The 19,808-nt window shown below is 36.9% G+C and overlaps 1 protein-coding gene across 3 annotated transcripts in view; it reads left to right on the top strand.

The window, feature by feature from the left end:
* MED14 (mediator complex subunit 14) overlaps window positions 1-19,808 on the top strand; it is a 60,409-nt gene that overhangs the window by 16,650 nt on the left and 23,951 nt on the right. For all 3 annotated transcript variants that reach the window (XM_074359810.1, XM_074359809.1, XM_010963992.3), the window contains exons 10-16: window positions 230-341; window positions 4,045-4,170; window positions 5,976-6,054; window positions 9,810-9,969; window positions 13,009-13,203; window positions 13,587-13,721; window positions 16,267-16,343. In XM_074359810.1, the coding sequence (XP_074215911.1) occupies window positions 230-341; window positions 4,045-4,170; window positions 5,976-6,054; window positions 9,810-9,969; window positions 13,009-13,203; window positions 13,587-13,721; window positions 16,267-16,343 (884 nt within the window). The remainder of the gene's footprint in view (window positions 1-229; window positions 342-4,044; window positions 4,171-5,975; window positions 6,055-9,809; window positions 9,970-13,008; window positions 13,204-13,586; window positions 13,722-16,266; window positions 16,344-19,808) is intronic.

Genomic DNA, 19,808 nt, shown 5'->3' with positions numbered 1-19,808 from the left:
TGATCAGAGATCAGATCTATACCTGCCAGAATGTTAACTTGTAGTCTTTAAGCCATCAGTACCATTTAAGTTTATTTTTTTTTAACTTTTAAGTTTGCTTTCTTTTACTGGTTAACACTTAATCAGTGTGATTCTAAAAGGAAATATCTTAGAGCATAATAATCTATTCTCAGGCTTTTAAAATAGATGTGTTTAAATTGCACATACAATTCTGTTCTTGTTTATGCAGATTGATCATTTGTCAATAGAAAAACTCCTGATTGACAGCGTCCATGCACGAGCTCATCAGAAGCTCCAGGAACTGAAGGCCATTCTTAGAGGCTTCAATGCCAATGAAAACTGTAAGTTCTTTTAAATTTAGCATTTCTATCTTTCTTTTGTTCAAATTGGTATCTACTTTTATTTTATGAAGCATCTTTCTTAACATGACTTTTTTTCTGACGTACTGATTTTGTTGTAGAGGCTGGGCATTTCTGCATTTTAATCTGTGAGCCACCAACCTTGTCTTAATTTTCCCCTTACTTTCTTCTTTTTTATTTTAGCTTGACCTTATTTTTAAAATGTATGTATATCAACTCTCTTAAAACTTTTTTTCCTATTGAAATGGAAAATATTTTTCACGTTTTAATATGAACATCTTTTAGTTTTTCTTCTAAGGTTAAGGCAGCTTTACAAATATTTATAATGTATTTATAAAATAGTCCTCTTTGGAGCAAAATGTATCCCATGTCTTTTAAAAAATTTTTTTGCATTGTTACTACATTAACTGGGTTCAAAATAAGAAATACAGATGTACACACAGTGAAAAATCTTCTAATTACCTAGTCTATTCAGAGCTTTAGGGGACGTTCTGTCATTTAGAAAATAAGCACTTTCAATCTCGGAATGTAGTTTAATGAGTATCATAATGAACATATTTACTATATCCCTACCCCAGCTGTTTTTGGCCTTGATTACTTTGGGCCCATAGTATTTTTTGTCTTAATATATGTCAAAATTCTAAAACTTCATTGGGATTATAGAAAATTGGAGTTTGTGATCTTTTGCTAGGCTCTGGTTTAATTTAGTATCTGTAAACAAGGCTTAGTAAGTTTAAAAAGTCAGTATGATTGCTTGCGGGATATTTAAATTGCTTTGAAAAATGGACTTTAATCATGTGTTTACATAGGAATAGTTCTGTGTGCTGTTTGCGTAAGTTGCAAAGATTTTTGTTCAGGAGCATTTTGTAGAGATGTCACTGGCTGAGTAGCCAGAAGATCTGGGTTCAGCTGCTCTTGTGCTTTTGAACAAGTCACTTACATGCTTTGGGCCCTATTCTCCTCATGTGTAGTTTGAGGATGTTAGTCCAGGCTCTTCCTTGACCCCTAACTCTAGTGGGAGTGTGCTGCAGTAGTGGTTTTCAAGCCCTGGGAGATCTCGGTGTTAGAGAAATGTGCTTCGGAGACTATGATTTGAAGGAGAGGTAGGTTCTTGAATGTGGAGTTGGGCCCCTTGGTCCTGCTTTAATCGGAACAGTTCTGGAAATGAGAGCTGCTATGGTAAAGGGTCTGCTGACCCACCATTTTTAGGACATATGCTTTAACTGTTTTTTTAAATTCATGTTCATGCATTTATAGTCTTCATGTAGTCTTCCTTGATCCCTTTTGTGAGGGGAAGGCATGCTTTCGTCAGTTCCTTTGCTGGGACCAGGGCCTGTTCTGGGAATCCCTTAGTGTAACCACCCTTAATCAGCTGGCATTTATTCCAACTCCTCACTGGAATAAGCCAGGGAAATGCGTAGCTGGGAGAATGGCACATTCCAAGGGAGGGCTAGGGGAGTGCACACAGACAGCACACAGCAGGTTTTGGACAGCCCGGAGGGCAGTGTGTGGTTTCTTGAAGGTGCAAGATGGGAATGGGAATGTCTCGGGAGAGGAGGCAGGACTCTTGGAGAGAAGTTCAAAAAAGGCAGTGCAAGGCACTAAAGGTAACTTGCCCTGTGGCCCCTTCGTAGCATTGCCTGACTCTAGGAAGCCCTCGTGCTCTCCCTCGTGTTGTGCTGTCCATGCCGGATTTGGGGTCTTGAGGTCAGTTTGGAAGCTGTGAACCATGTACAGCCATTCCTAATTGGGCTTAGTTGCTTCTGTTCAGTCTTCCCACTTTTTATTACTGTCTGTTGGTCCATTTCTCAGCTTGTCCTCAGTAAACAGATAGGGAGAAATAAAAGAGGAGATGTGTATATATTCCTGCTGCTGCAAAAAAAGGAGTGTGCAGCCCGGTCATCTTGCATGGCCTTTAATTCTCCCTTCACAAGTTCCTCATTCTGGATGCACTTCATTAAAACCTCTTGCCTTTAAATGCTTAGGTCCTTATGTATTTTATTTTCTGTAAAGAAAAATGTGGACATTGGTGGCCATAAAATATGTTCAGAGATACTCATCAAAGTATTTCCTATCTTTTGAACTGTCTTCTCTATGTTCTTTTTTGATGCTCTATCTTTTCAAAAACATTCAGTTTTGTTAATTAGATTGAAATTATGATTGTTATCCCAGTTGTCAGAATTAGTTTTACTCTATTGCTACACTTTAAAATTAGTTTTGCTTTAAAGAATACATTCCTATCCCATTAGGGATTAAAACAGTACAAATATGTTTTAAAAGTCAGCAACCCTTGCTTCAAATCTGTAAGCACTTTTTATTAACATAATAAATTCAGCAAAACATGTTTTGAACTGATTTGTCACACTGGCCTGAATGATAAAATATTGTAAAAGAAATTCCTATTTGTGCCCTTTTGTTCTGTATTTTTGTTTGTTTTAGGTGAAAGTTCTGCTGGACCTACATGTTAAACATTTGTATGCAAATATGTATTTGATATACTTGAAAGCAATTCGTTTTCATCTGATTAAATATACTTCCTGCAATCTTCTTACGTTATTAATTTGTTTGTATAGACAGTACCAGCAGTAACGTCACCCATTTTAATTATTGCAAATCATAACAAGAGGTTTTGGTTTGTTTCTTTGGTTCATAGAGGAATACAGATAATGTACATTATTGAGCACTTTACTTTTTAAAGCACCTTTACAAGCTTGTCACTGCTTCTTCCTAAGGACCCATGACATGGACAAGAAGATGTCATTGTGCTTGTGTAGCAAAGTAGCACAGAAAAGTCACACCTGGTGAAAGGCTGGGCCTACATTACCACTCTGCACACTGCCTGCCTTTCTTCTGTGCTGTAGCTTTAGAGGAATGTGGTAGCCCAAAGAGCAGACCCCTTTACCACCCCTCAGTCTGATCGGCATATGGTGTGCTCTCAATGCTTTGCTCCTTTACTGGGCTTTCTTATGCCAGCTTGTGGGATTAAGGGGAAAATTAATTGGGCCTGGTGGAAATACTGTGAAACTCTGGAACGAATATATTGGCAGCTTTGGGAATTTGTGTTTAGTAGTGGCCTCTGTTCTTATTTCATCTTGACTTGAAAGTGAAGTACATAAATAACTTGAAATATTTTTTCCTATATAATCAGTAATGTTCAGTAAGTTCTCAAATAGTTTAAAACTACACAGACCCTAATTGCCAGAAAACCTCTCTTTATGAAGAATGGCATTAAAAATATTTAGACCATAAGTGAAATTTACTCTATTTACCAAACAACTAATTTTCTTTCCATTATATCAAAAAAAATCATTAAAATTAGCTTATTAATAGCTACTTAGTGACAGTAAAAGTAGACCTCAGCTCAGCTGATGAGATTAAATTTTCAGTAGTTATTTTAACCTTTTTTTAAGGGAATCTTGGGGGTTTTTTTGTTTTGTTTTGTTTTGTTTTTTGCTGTAGTATTTGAGATGGGTATGTTTGTTTCAAGTCACCTGGTAGATTACATTTGTCATTTTGAGCTACTAATTGACATAATAGTACTATTCCAGTTTAGCAAAATTAAGTTTTTCCTCCAGCATTCCGGATCATTCAGTATTTGATTTGTTTCTACTCACTGAGAAATCTATATATGTTTTTTTGGGAAAAATATTCAGATAGAAATGTAACATAACTCTTAACTGTTCAGCTTTCATAGAGACTGCACTTCCAGCTCTTGTTGTTCCCATCTTGGAGCCCTGTGGTAATTCAGAGTGTCTACACATTTTTGTAGATTTGCATTCTGGAATGTTCCAGTTGATGCTTTATGGACTTGGTAAGTTACTAAATGATATAATCACAGTGTAAGGAAAAATATTTTTAACAAAAGCAGAATAAATATTTTTTACCCTGAGGTATTGGGCGGGGTGGTATAAACCATATGTAGAAAGTAGATATGGAAGGAATGACTCTGGCTGATGTCTGTTCCTTGGGTCCCATTTTAACTCTACTTTAGATTCTCTTGTACCAGAAATTAAACTTTGCAATATGAAGTACATTCGTGTTGTCTATTACTATGTGAAAGTAATAATGTTGTTGGCTGATCTTTTTTTTAGATTAAATATATACTGTTAATAGCTGGGTGACATGGAGATGACAAGGGATTCTAATGTCATTCATGGCTGAAAAACAAATTTATGACAGTATAAACATCTCAGATGACTTGGGGTGCAAAATCTTGGGGGAAAGAATTTTCTTTTTCTGGCTTACACATAGTAGAAATTGAAGTTTGACTTCTCACATGTTCTGTTACCAAGTTGGTGCTCTGAAATGATGAAATACTAGGAACTCAATGTTTTTGTATTGCTAATGGAACAGTGTTCCTGAATATATTTGCACATTTGCCATTTGAAATTAATATTAAGCTGTATAGATGAAAATAAAAGACTTTCTGGCTATGTTTTATAGCTATAAAGATAGATTTTTCTATGAACTGCTCATGGAAAAGTGGCCTCATTACTTTGAATCACATCACATTTATGATGGCTAAGTGATAAGTGGCACATTAGGCAATTGTTCTTCAGAACTTCTTATTTGACTGCTTTCTTGATGATTAACATGATACATACTCATAAGTAAAAAATCTAAACGTGTAAAAATGAGAGAAGAAGCAATAAATAGTTACCTGTTGGCAGTCATTGTTTTTAGGGGAACGTATGCTTGTCTTAGCTCAGGCTGCCATAACAAAGAACCAGAGTGGGTGGCTTAAACAACAAATTTATTTTCTCACAGTTCTAGAGGTTGGAAGTCTGAGATCAGGTTGCCAGCATGGTTGGGTTATGGTGAGGGCTTTCTTCCTGGCTTGGAGAGTCATCAGCCTTCTTGCTGTGTCCTCATATGATAGGAAGAGAGCAAGCTCTCTGGTGTCTCTTCTTTGTAAGGGCACTAATCTTTTATGAGGGCCCCACCCTCATAACCTCATCTAAACCTGATTATCTCCCAGAGTCTCCACCTCTAAACATTAGTGATAGTAAACTCACATTAGTAACTCACATTAAGAGTTAGGGCTTCAGCATATGAATTTGGGGGGATACAGTTCAATCCATAGCAATGCTCTTCTAATTTTGTCTATACGTTTTTCTTTTGTTGAATTATTTTATATTTTGCTTTTTGCTCAGCATTCTATTGTCAGCATTTTCTAGTATCATTAAAAATTCTAAGTGACATTTAGCAAGCTAATCTTCAGCCAACAGTTCTTCCTTATGCCAGAAACCATTTGTGTTTAATAAACATTTTAATGGTGTTTTATAGTTTTTACAATTTTTAAGGTTCTAAGTCTAGTAATACTATGAGTTTGAAATCCTTATGAGTTTAAAATATTAATTAACTAGACTAAGAGTTTTGGGAACTTATTCTTTGTTATGTATTCTTCCTGCCAATGTACATTTGCTGTTAATTATCTTAACTATAACTCTTAAGAGGGAAAACAAAGTAGGTTCATTTATGCCTCATATGCATTTAGTTTAGTTTTCCTCTGACTCAAAAATAACACTACTTTCTGACTGAAACAATAATTTTCATTTAAATTTTGGGCTACCTAGATATTTTGTGTCTCATGTAATGAAGTGCTTTATTCCATAGACCAGTCCACACTGGATGACATGGAGAAGTCTGTGAATGATGATATGAAACGGATCATTCCTTGGATTCAACAACTGAAGTAAGCTTGTCTGTTAAGCTCAGGACTGAAAATGGAAACTTATTTTGACAGCATATATTTTCTTCTCCATTATTACTCTTGATTAGTCACTATCCTTAATGTTTGTGACATGAAACTTGAGCGCTTTTTGGTACTTAGAATCTAAATTCTCTTGGAATAGGTCCAAGATGGCAGTGCTTCCTATCAAATTCCCCTCTAGGGCAAATATAGGTATGAAGGGTATGACACTCAGCTTTCATTGTTTGCCATGTTTTCTCCTGTACAAGCACCCTGCAAGTCACTTACACAATGAATTTTACTGTAGCTAATGTCCTTTGCAATAGAGTCTTATCTATTCTTATCCAGGATAATCTTCATGGTATGAATCTACCAGCTGACACTTTCAGAATAGTCATTTCTGCTTCTTTAATACTGTCAATTCAGTTTGTTTCAAAATCCTTTGAATGCTTCACACTGTTAAATAAAATTGAAAATGGAGCTAGAGATAATTCGAGGAGATTTCATTACCATCCTGGTACACAAAGGTACCATTATGGCAACTCGAACAGACTCTCTTTTTAACTCAATACAACAGAATTCCAAGGGATAAAAATAAATATCAGATTAAAACCGAACTGGCGAATGGCAGGGTGGAGGACTGGGGGTGAAGGGCTAGACTGTTCAGTGGGATCTGTTGCTTTTGTGATCATCTAGTCTACCCCTTCTCCTTTTGCCAGTTTTGGTTTTGTAAATAGCTGGAGAATTCAACATAATCAAGTAATTTTTTCATTAACAGGACATGATTTTTAATGCTAATAGATAGATGATATGCTATGAGCCTTCTTTTGAATAGCTGTTTAGTTTGTATATGAAAAATGATAGTCGTTACTCTGGGTAACAATAAAAATTTTAGTGATTTAGCATCATTTTGTGCATTTTGGCTAAACCAACAAGGTTTAAATACTTAGTAATTCACATCTTGCATAACTTGAGGTTGTTTGGCAGTTCCTGCTGGTAGAAATATAACCTAAAACGAGAAAGTCAAGTCCCCAAAGCCTTAAACTTATCAAATGTGTGTCTGTACTTAAACTCACATTATTTGTAAGAAAGGTCCCCTGGTTGTCATTTATAGTAGTGCCTCTCAGATGATCTTTGGTGAATGACCAGTTCATCGATTATTGTCATGGGACTTTTTTTTTAATAATTTTATTGAAGTGTAATTTATATAGTATAAAATTCAGCTGTTTTAAGTGTACAATTCGATGACTTGCAGTAAATTTACTGAGTTTTGTAACCATAACCACAATTCAGTTTTAGAACACTTAGAACATTTCTATTGCCTCAAAAAGATGCTCATTTACAGCTAATCCCCATTCTCAGCCTCAGCCCCAGGCAACTGTGAATCTGCTTTCTGTTTCTGTAGACTTTCCTTTTCTGAACATTTCATGTAAATGGAATCATAAAGTATGTGGTCTTTTGTGACTGGCTTCTTTCACTTAACATAATGTTTCGAGATTCATCCATGTTGTAAGGTGTTTTAGTACTCCATTCCTTTTTATGGCTGACTAATATTCCATTGTAGGGATAGGCCACATTTTATTTATCCATTCATCAGTTGTTGGACATTTGAATTGTTTACACTTTTGACTCTTATGAATAATGCTGCTATGAGTATTCATGTGCAAGTGTATATGTGGACTTACATGTTCATTCCACTAGGAATGGAATCACTGGATCATACAATAAACTTATGTTTAAGTTTCTAAAAAAGCTGCCAAACTAGTTTGCAGAGTAGCTGTGCCATTTGACAGTTACGTCAGCAGTATATGAGGTTTTCCATTTCTCTGCATCCTTGTCAATGCTTGTTACTGTCTTCAACTATAGCCATTCTAGTGAGTGTGATGAGGTATCTCACTGTGGTTTTAATTTACATTTCCCTAATGACTGGTGATGTTGGGCATCTGTTCGTGTGATTACTTTTTTCATAATATGCAATGAAAACAAAGTCTTATAAAAGAAATGAAAAAGCATGTTCAAAAGCTCCAATTTTTTTCATTAGAGTCAAGAGACATAAAATTGCATTTCAATATATAAAATCAGAACAAACGACGTAAAAAAAATTTTAAATCAATACACATTTTTCATTGAAAGTATACATATAAGGGAGAGGGTATAGCTCAAGTGGTAGAGCACATGCTTGACATGCATGAGGTCCCAGGTTCAATCCCCAGCACCTCCTCCAAATAGAAATAAATGAATAAACCCAATTGTCAACCCCTTCAAACAAACAAATGAAAAGTGTACATATAGATGTTTACTCTTACACTCAAATTTTTTGTTCCACAAAGTGATAACAAAAAAAAGTGGGAAAGCAATTCCATATATGCTTGGAAAAGATTTTGTATTTATTATTTCTTTATTTATAATTTATATATATTTGTAATATCTTATATTTAGAATTTTTAATGTGATAAATGAACTTGTTTCTTTTAACTGATCTAATCTAGATTGGATTGATGATGATGATAATCATGGAAGATAAGGTATATTTTAACTGTTTCTATGTTTTTTTTAAAATAACACACATAGTAGAGATACCAGTCTTACAAAGGTATGTTGACGCAACTGGAAGTAGAGATTTGAAAGCAATTTTAGCAAGTTTAGGATATTCGTTTTTGACTATCATCCAAAATGAAGCAGGTATTGGTGTATTTTGAAAATTTATCTTCGTTCCTTTATGAATAGCCAGTTCTAGCAAGTGATCCTTTGAAGTTGCAGTTAAATTTGTTTTTCATTGTTAAAAAAAAGTTTCCAGATTTGATACATTTTTGGGTAATAGTTTACAAACTGCCCTTAAAATGCTCTATATTAAACATTGTTTTACTGCACACAGCTGGTACACATTTTGTACCACAGGAAGCTCATCACACAAATGCAACAGCACCCGAACTGTTCTATGCCCTGTTCAGCAAGGCGAGCCTAGTGATCATAAGCTTGGATGTTGAGGCATTGTTGTGTTGCTGTGAAAAGCTTCTAAATTCATATTTTTATTTTCTGAGTTGTCTCATTGTGGATCGGTGAGAGTTAGTGTACCAATCATTTTATCCCCTTTTCACATAATTACATGGTGTCCTAGTGTCAAGGATAGATAAGCAAATAAAAGGAATGAGAGGGGTTCTATATAGAAGCATCAAAGTGAAATCTGGAGGCTTAACTGAGAAAGAGTGGAAGAAGGTAGTTAACATTGGCACCTATTAGGGATTCCCGTCACTTTACATGCATAGTATAAAAACTGGGACTACATGTCTCCTATGATACCAGAAAAATGAGATACTTTCATACTTATTTATTATTTGTTCTATTTTATTTTATAAACACTTCAGGCATTTTATAAAGGATGTTGAGACTAGCTTGTGCTGTCTTGTAACCATAGGAAATCTTTAATCTCCTGTAAAAAACTGATACAATGTCTCAGCCTTAATACTAGTTAGTTCTGTCTTATAACTAATCAGACCATTCACACTGCAGTTTAAACTCCTTAAACTAGAATTAGAACTAACAGTCCAAAAAAAAAAAATAAAAAGAACTAACAACCCAGTACAAAACTAGAGAAATGATTCATCATTATGGTCATGTGTCCTTTTACTAGTTCAGTTAAATTTCAAATTAATTGGTTTCTTAGTGCTCTTCTAATAGTCTATTTATAAATCAGTAGCACATAGCTAATCAGACAAGTCTTATAATTTTGTGGTGTGGATTATCTCTTTTAAATTAAGGTTTTGGCTTGGACAACAGCGTTGCAAACAATCTATAAAACACCTGCCTACAATAAGCAGTGAAACATTACAGCTGTCCAATTATTCAACCCATCCTATTGGAAACCTTTCTAAGAATAAGCTGTTCATTAAACTTACCCGTCTTCCACAATACTACATTGTAAGTATGTGAAGGGATGATTTGGGTGATTGAGTTCAGTAATGCTATTAGTATCTTGAATGATTTATTGTTTAGTTTAATTTGCAAATGTATTTTTTTAGATATTTGACTTTTGTATAGTGATTCTCAACCCAGGAGAAGGGGGAGAGATGGTAGGGATGGGGGAGAGCAGAAAATCATATCTCTAAGAAATTATATAATGATTAGGAGAGTTGGGAATATAAGGTTTGCCCCCATCCCTCACCCTAGCATCTCCTATAGTGACGCCTAGTTTCTGCTTGGACTGAGGCATCTGTATAAGAAAGAATTTGCAAGTGACTACTGTGAAAGTTTGGAGATGCTTTGGTGTCAGATAAACTTGTTTGGTTTTAATCAAATGTTAACTTGCATAATGCTGCCTTTTAAATATGGCTGGCTAGAGTAGCTTTATTTTTTCGTCCTTAATTGCTTGAAGACATATATATCCATTTCATTGATTGCATGTACCTTTCAGTGCACAGTAAAATCTTTATCCCTTTTTCATTCTTGACAGGTGGTTTCAAGTTAAGTTTCTTTGAGATCTTTGAATTGGTTAAAATTTGCAAGAATTTGAAATATGGACTCATATATTTCATAAATATATTTACTGCTTATAGAAAATTTTGTGTACACCAAGTTGATACTTTTGGCTAAGATTCTAAGGTGTTTGAAAAATTTAATTCAGAATTGTTGGTTGAAGGTAGTGGGAGTGAATTTTTTTTTAAGGTTGTGAGCCTGTACTTTTAAAAGATACTGTCTTAAAAAGGAACCCTGTGTAGCCTGATATATATTAAGTTAGTGTAACTTATGTAGACTAAAAAGTTTGTCATTGATGTGAATTGCACTTTTTTCTGAATTTTAAAACACCAGCTGTGGGACTAGATTTGGCACGTGACAGAGGATTGCTGTTTGAGTTCTCCTTGAGCTGCCTGGTCTACATGTGAAATGATATGCATAATAAACCTATGAACACACAAAGATCTTTTATACTCAGTCACACACAAAATAAAATGATTATAATTTATTATTTTCTGACCCTTATTTAGTATCAACAAAAAGCCAGGCTTTAAGTTTCAGTGACTAGTGATTTGTTATAAAGCCATAATTTGTTTCACATGGTTTAGACCAAAACTGAATGTACATTACCATTCATCCTCCATATTTCTCACTTAGGGATGATAGATTCATAATAGTGGAAAAAACTGCCGTGGACATTAAGAAGAACAGAATCTTCTAAAGCCTTACTACCTTTAAATGTCTTTCTACTATTTTACTTTTGCCAGCTTTATTAAGATATAATTTATATACAGTAAAAATTCAGACTTTTTTGTGTCTGAGATTTAATAAATGCATATGGTTTTGTAATCTCCATCTCAACAGGACAGAGAACAGATCCATCACCCCCCAGAGTCCCCTCATGCTGCCCATCTATAATCAAACCCTCACCCCATTCTCATCTAGTGACCACTGACCTGCTTTCTGTCTCTCTAGTTTGGTCTTCCAGTCTAGTTTCTTTCACTCAGTATAATGCCTTTGATTTTCATCCATATCATTGTGTATATAATAGATCTTTTTTTTATTGCTGAGTAGTGTTCCTTGGTATGGATGTATCACAGTTTGTTTAACCAGTGTCCCATTGAAGGACATCTTGGTTGTTTCCATTTTGGGGCAGTTGTGAATAAAGCTGCTATAAGCATTTGCAAATAGATTGTTTTGTGAACTTAAATTTCCATTTCTTTTGGATAAGTAAGAGTGGGATTGTTGGATCATACACTTAAGTGTATGTTCAGCTTTATAAGAAACTGCCAAGCTGTTTTCCAAAGTGGCCAGACCATTTTGCATTCCTGCCAGCAGTACATGAGAGTTCCATTTGCTCTGCATTCTTATCAGCTCTTAGTATTGCGATTAAAAAAAAAAAAGTTAGCCATTCTGATAGATACGTAGTGGTATCTTATTGTAGTCTTGATTTATGCTGCCCTGGTGGCTGATGATGTTGAATTTCTTTTCATGTGTTGATCTGCCATCCATGTGTCTTCTTTGGTGAAGTTCCATTTTACTTTTAATTCTTCGATTTCCTCAGGTGCCTCGGCGATGCTTAGCTGTTGGCCAATTTCCTGAAGAGAATGTGGGGAGAGGGAGTTGAGGGAGAGGGGAGGAAGGAAGAGAGACAGAAAGGTGTGTGTTGGTTAAGGGCTTTGCCCAATGGTGTTTATTTTTCTCATTAAAGTATTTAGGGGACTTTTCTTAAATTTTAGGTAGACCTTGGAAATAGTAAGCTGGTGTAGTAAGAGCAAGGCCTCTGGAGCCAGATGTCTAGGATCAAAGCACGAGTCTATCTCTTCTTACCTCTGAGACCTTGGGCAATTAACCTAACTTTTTTGTGCCTCAGTTTCCTCATCAGAAAAATGAAGATAAGAATCTCTACTTCATCGAGTTGTTAGGAGAATTAAATGTGTTAACATCTGTCAAGTACTTAGGACAGTACCTGGCACACAGTAAGCTCTAGATCAGTGTTAACTACTCCTGATGTTGTTACCCTCATCCTCACAGTGACCGTGTATTTCGGTTGAAAAATCAAGGTTGATCTTTGTGTGCTTCCAAGTATGAGAGGCAGTTGTCATTTTTCTCTGCCATGATAGTGGAATGCTTAGGGTGTTTAATGGATAAGGGAGACAGCAGGGCAGTTTGAAATAGATGTCATTCTAGAAAATCTAGCAGACCCCCTGGACATAGGTAGAAAATATTTTCAGTTTATAAGCTAAAGTATGACTATCAAGAACACCTAATGCTGTTAGTTTAATTAAATTACTTTTATCATTGCTCTTTAGTCTGACCTATTTTTTAGAAAACAGATGACATATTTAATTGCAGTGCTTTTTTTGAGATCATGACTGATTTGTCCTTGTTTAAAGGAAAAGTCATTTGCTTTAGATTTAAAATTATGAGCCCTGCTTGATATAAGCAGGAAAATATCCAACACTTATTGTATCTGAGTCTCATTTCTGACTTGGGCCTTTTTAGGTTGTGGAGATGTTGGAGGTTCCCAATAAACCCACACAGCTGTCCTACAAGTACTACTTCATGTCTGTGAATGCTGCAGATCGTGAAGACAGCCCTGTCATGGCCCTCCTGCTGCAGCAGTTCAAGGAAAACATCCAGGAATCAGTTTATCGTACAAAATCTGGGAAACAGCCTAGATCCGGTACCAAGCGCAAGGTATGACCACAGATAGAAATGAGCACAAGATTCGTGGGTATTAACTTTGCTGTGTTCCTTAACCATTTTTAATATGGGAAAGAAGTTAGGTATGGTTTTTAAGAGTCTGGGCAGCTACAAGGTTTAGGTAACAAATGTCTACATTTTCTTGAAGATGCTTCTCAATTAATAATTATGCACCATTTTCCACAAGGCAGCTTGGTAAATACATAATATTTACTACTAAATTTCCAGTATTTAGGTAAGTATTTGCTCAGTAAATATTTGTTGACTGAATTAACATCTGTTTTGGTTAACTTTGACTTTTGTTATAGTAGTCCAACTGCCTTAACTAATTACACACATACTTTTTTACCCACTTGTGTTCTTTACTTAAATTCTAGTTGTCTGATGACATGTGTCCAGTTGAACCCAAGAAAACCAAACGATCAGGAGAAATGTGTGCCTTCAATAAAGTTCTAGCTCATTTTGTCGCTATGTGTGATACAAATATGCCATTTGTAGGACTTCGGATGGAGGTAATTTTTTGGAACAATTTTGGGTACTCAAAGAGTAATTTTTTAATTGCCTTGCCAAAGCTACATGGATTCCATTGGGAGAACCAGACGGCTGTGATCTTGTTTATGTTGGGAGGGGTGGGGTTGAAATCACAGCATCTCATAGTATACATGTAAAGCATGACTTAAATTATTTCATCTCTCTGATTCCAAACTGTGGTCTTTATGGAAATGGAAAGTAAATTCTTCCCAGTTAATTCTCAAAAGTTGTCCTTTTTTTTTTTTTTAACACTTTACTTGTGTACCTCTTAGTAGGAGCATTATTTAACACTTTTAGAGTTGGTCGGTTGATAAAGGGGCGGCTCGTTTTTCAGTGGGTGAAGCCGAACATATTGCTTATATACTAATAAAATTGGGTTCCTTTCTGAAAAGCAGGTCAGAAAGAATGTTAAATTTTTGCTTTATTCCCATGGAAGAACCAGTAGACTTACACAGAACGAATATCATTTAGGAATACACAGTTGTGATAATCTAGCATGATCCCCAAGCGAGAAAGTAAAGGGAGGTAACAGAACCTGTGTTTTTATATTTCCAAAAAGGGCTTTGGCCAAGGATTTTCAACCCTTAAAAGTAATGATTTCCCTGTAGTTTAGAGTTTTACTTTTTGTAAGACTCCTCCCTTCTGTAAGTTATTGGGAGTGAAAAAGAGACGTGGAAACGTGGACATGGATTATTTCAGTTGAGCTTGGGAAGACTTGTTGAAAATACTTTGATGCTTTAGAACAGGGATCAGCAAACATTTTCTGTAAAGGGCCAGATGGTAAATATTTTAGGCTTTGTGGGTCATATAGGCTCTTATTATAGCTGTTCAGATCTGCTGTTGCAGTGTGAACCAGCCATAGTTGATATTTAAACAAATGAATGTGGCTATGTTCCAATAAAACTGTATTTACCAAAACCGGCAATGGCTGAATTTGGCCCATGAGCTGTTGTATGCCAATCCCTGCCTTATAGGGCTTTGGGATCCGGAGGCGGAGGTTAAAGTATGAAATTGTGAGGCGCAACAGCAGCCCAGAAAACCAAGCCCAGAAATAGGCACCTAAAATGGAAACTCATGTCCTCGATGTCCTAGCTCCTAGAACTATGAGCTTGATGGATGACCTCTTGTCTGGGAACTGGCCGTAGCTCCTAAACTGTACAGTGCCCCTGCTTCCTATCCACTTGAGTGTGTTCTTGGGCTTTTTCTTTGTGCCATGTAGGTTGATTATGTAAATGCCATTCAGTGATTCCCATGTGGTAGGAAGGGAGGCTGCATGATACCCAGTGACAGTGTAATGCCTTGTTCATTGTGTGCTCTCTTCCCCACTACCCACAGGCTAGAAATCATAAAAACTTGTGTCTTTGTAGTGCCCACATAGACGCCCATAGACATATGGCCTCTCTGCCCTTCTGCCCGCTTTTCTGTTCTTGTGCACATAGGAGCGCACACATAGGCCATGTTACAGTCAACTCCACTGAACTCAGTCAAGCTCTTAAGAACTTACTTTTTCTCCTGTCAATGAAAAAGACATTTTCTGACTTCAGGTAGTTTATACTGAGATGTGAGTAACTAAACTAAATCTAATCTCACCAGGAATGTTTATGTTTCTGATCCATAGAACAGAGGCATGTTTTTGAGCCCTCCCACACTTTGCTTCCTTTGGAATCTGAACCCCGACTGCCTATTTGGTCAGCAGCTATTTTTCTAAACCGCTGCTTTTCCCGGGTCCAAAGAGCAAGACTCAGTCAAATACTTAGGGCTGCCTTAAATCCTTTCTGGAACAAGGTGGATATAAATAGTCTGTCAGAGAAGACCTGGGAATATCTGCTGAAGGCAGTCGTTTCTTTGCTAGGTCAGATGACTTTTGGGCACACATACATAACCTATAGTTGAACTGACAGAGTCTCAGGCACCATCCTTTTTAACTCATTTTCTGAATCCTCTAATTGGGAGAGATATCTCACTGGGTGAATGCATAAATTGGAAATCTTTTCTTCTTGGGTTTCACAGAGGAAATAGTTTGTTAAAAATAAAAATGTATTCCAGAGAAATTATAAACTGAAAAATATTGTTTGTAATTAAAAAATGAGATGTGGCTATGCCTCAAACTTTGTTTTGCACAAACATAATTGAATCACACAAGAAAACCAGTATTATTTTACAGTTGTATCATTTGGAACCACCAGAATTGATTCTGGATTACTTTTGGCTTGCTGCAAAAATTAGATCTAATAATCTCCTGAATTTTGAAGATTTGCCACCTATGGAGGTGTTTTTTTCTTCTTTTCATTTTATTGAAGGTGTTTTTTTAACTAGAAGCTCTAGGTCGTCTGAATTTCACTGGACTTTATATAGTTTCCCAGGAAATCAAATGATGGGGAACAGTGCTCATGCCTAATATGTTGTCACTCTGGGACAGAGTGACCCTAGAGCAGATTCCTCGAGAATAGAGACAGTAGTACTGAGAAAAGGTAGTTTACTTTGTAAAGCTGGTGGTCTGATAGAACTGTGCTTTTCTCTTTCCAGTTGTCCAATCTGGAGATTCCACATCAAGGAGTACAAATGGAAGGTGATGGCTTTAGCCACGCAATTCGCTTATTGAAGTAAGTCCCTGTCATGTGTCTCATTTGGTGCCACACGCTGCAGCCACACTGTAGTGCTGCTCCTCTCCTTCTGTGAGTCAGTATAAGGCAGAGTTCAGAACCTATGGATGTCACAGATTTCTGCATAGAATTACTACTGTCTGGGGGAGGATTCTCTCTCACCTGCAGGATGGAGCTCCAGCACCACTTGGTATTTTAGGATGTCTTTCTTCTGGCTTTCTTTCATTCATTCATTCAGCAGATGTTTACTGAGTGTGAATATGTGTCCAGCTTGAATTCTGATAGGGCCCTTCAGGATGCTGTGGGTTCACATGGCAGGGGGATCTGGGCTAGTTTGGAAGTCAGGAGTGGTATCCCCAGGGAAATACTAGTTGTACATAAGCCAAAGTAGAGGTGAGAATTACCAGCCAGAGGAAAGGGAGCTAGGGTGGGAGTGGGTGCCCCTAACTGGAAGGGATAACTGCTAAAATGAAGGCTTAGAGGTAAGAGAAACCTCAGCATCCTGGCACTGAAAGCAGTTGGGCATGGCTGGAGTTGGGAGAGATGAGCCTGGAGATGTAGCAGGACTGGGTCAGATCCTGTAGGGCTTTTATAAGCGTCCTTAAGGAATCTAGACTTTATCCTAATGGATGATTTTAAGCAGAAACTGACATCATTAGATAGGTGTTTTTGAAAATTCATGGATAGCAGTGTGGAGAATAAATTGGAGGGGAACAAGACTGAAGCAGCGAAACCAGTTGCTGAAATGGTTCACATCAGAGTTGTTGGTAGCATGGACCAGGGAAGGTTCCATAAGGACTTAGGGGATGAAGTCTGCAAGGGTTGGTAATTAGATTGATACTAAAGATGGGAAAAAAGAGAAGGCGGCAAAGGTGACTTAGTTTTATCTTGGGCAAGTGATGGATGATTGTGGTGTTTGCTGAAATAAGTGACTGAAGATGTGAGTCAGAAGGGGCTTTGTGAAGTTTGAGGTGCCTAGGCATCCCTTTGGGCAGGCAGGGATGTGTCTCAAGTTCAGATGACAGGTCTGGACAGGAGAAGTTGATGAGTCATTACCAAGGTAAAAGTAATTGAGCTGGGATAGTAACTTAGATCACCAGGAAAGAGTACACAGAGGGAGATGAGCAGAGGGCTTGGTTCTGAAAGGGTAGAGGACAGGGAGCCAAAGGATGCTTAGTGGGAAAACTAACACAGAGTGTATGTGCTTTATAAGGTGACCAGGATGGACTTGCAAAGCTAGAATGCCGTTTAAGAGATCAACCTTTTTGGTGCAGAAAGCAGTTTTTCTTTCTTTCTTTCTTTCTTTCTTTCTTTCTTTCTTTCTTTCTTTCTTTCTTTCTTTCTTTCTTTCTTCCTTTCTTCCTTTCTTCCTTTCTTCCTTTCTTCCTTTCTTCCTTTCTTCCTTTCTTCCTTCCTCCCTTCCTCCCTTCCTCCCTTCCTCCCTTCCTCCCTTCCTCCCTTCCTCCCTTCCTCCCTTCCTCCCTTCCTCCCTTTCTTCCTTCCTTCCTTTCCTTCCTTTCCTTCTTTCCTTCCTTCCTTCCTTCCTTCCTTCCTTCTTTCTTGTATTTGTAACATTTCTTAGATGTTGCTTAATAATGTAAATCATAGAAGCAGTTTTTATTTATTGAATTCCTCTGTCTGCCAAGACATGGCAGCTCTGCGGTTTGAGCCAGTGGGGCTTTAATTTTTGTTACTTGGGAATCAGTTTGTCCCGTGGAAGATAGGAAGGGCCAGCAGATAATGTACACTCCCCCGTGTGTCCTGGTGCTCACTTTAGATAAAGAGTTGAAGAACTGGAATAGCTTCCCTGCCCGGCTGTCTTAACGTGTGTCTACAAAAAGTCTTCCAGGGAGGGAGCTGGTCTTAGACTAAAATCAAAAGGAAAATGTAATACTTTTAATTTCTTTGCCTTTGGTTTTGAATTACTTCTGCCTAAAATACAGGGGTTTTTGTCTTTTCACTCTTCTTGACGACTGCAGATAAGTAGATGATAATATTTGTGTTCTATTCTTTTAGTTATATTTTTCACATTTTGCAAGAATCTTAAAATATCTTGCTCTCAGCATTTTTACGAAAGAAATTTTAGTCCCCTTCTTGAAGTCAAGAGAACTCGTAATAGTCCTTATCTAGGAAGGAAACATTTCATATTTTTTAGCTTCATTTTATAATACTTTTTCAAAAAGTCTTTACTATATCCAGCTATTTTCTTTATTTAAAACTTAAAAAGAAAATATATAGAAATAGATAAATTAAAGATATGTTTGTCTGGTACATGCTGTCCCATTATTGGGGATATTTTCTTCATAGAAATAAAGAAGGAAAAAATAATAAATGTTTAAATATGATTTTATTAAATTAAAATCTGGTATAGATCTAATTAGTATGTAATTGCTCTCATACACTTAATCTTCAGAAACTTTCCTCTTAAGCTTTTCATCCTAGATATATTCATATTAAATAGGGGTATGAGTTGATATTTAAAGCTTTAAAATTGAGCACATCTTTCTCCTCTTTGCTAAAAATATGTTCTTGTTCAACGTACCTCCTTGAAAATCTGTTGAGCAGGCCTCCTTGCTGTATCTCTGAAAATATCATGGTAAGCACCTTAGACTGCTGTGGTTCGTGGACCTATTGCCTTGTGCAGACTCAGGGGAGCCTTGATAGCCTTGACCCCACAGCACAAATGACACGGTCTCAAGAGCAGCATGCTCACAGTGCCCGGAGAGCAAACTCTCCACCCTCTCCTGGACTAACATTACAGGAATGAGCAGTGCTGCCGCTCCTCTAGCCACACCCACAGTGTTTTTTTTATCTTGTCCGTTGTGTTTCTTTGCCTCTTGTAGCTTATGCAAATTACACACAGGCACAGCTCTTTTTTTCCGGGTTGTGTGACTCGGCTTGTGTCAGTTGTGCGACTCTGTCCCTCTGCATAGGCACGTGCAGCCTATATACAACCCGCTCCACTTGTAGGCGCAGTTGCACTGCTTTTACTAGCACTTTCAGTGATGCTCCTCCCCACTTTTGCCCCATGGGGACATAATGTGGTTGCTGATGTTTGGAAAATCCCTCAGAACGAAACTGACACACAGCACATGATGGCCGAGAAGGAGCAGTGCTGACACATATCTGCCCTAAAAGAGCAAAGCCTAGTTCCTAAATTTGTTCAATACTCAGAATTACAGGAGAAAAAACAGTCAGGAACAGGTGTTTAGATGGAAAAACTTTTTTGAATGGGTAGAAATTTTCAGATTCAGTAAATCCATTGTCCAGGAAACGTCTTCATTGGTTCTTAATTTTTGGCGAATATAAAAGTATTTTGCAGTATTTTGAATTTATAACAATTTTGTCAGCTTTCCTTTTGGGGAAGCTGTTTTTCTTTTCCTCCTCATGTGATCATACTGGGAGGTTTAAAGTTACTGTTATTTTTATTCTCTTTGTTACATGTATAACCTTAAAAGCAAGTAA

This window comes from Camelus bactrianus, chromosome X (genome assembly GCF_048773025.1).
Source record: "Camelus bactrianus isolate YW-2024 breed Bactrian camel chromosome X, ASM4877302v1, whole genome shotgun sequence".
Taxonomy (NCBI): Eukaryota; Metazoa; Chordata; class Mammalia; order Artiodactyla; family Camelidae; genus Camelus; species Camelus bactrianus.
This window is presented reverse-complemented; position numbering and strand designations above follow the sequence as displayed.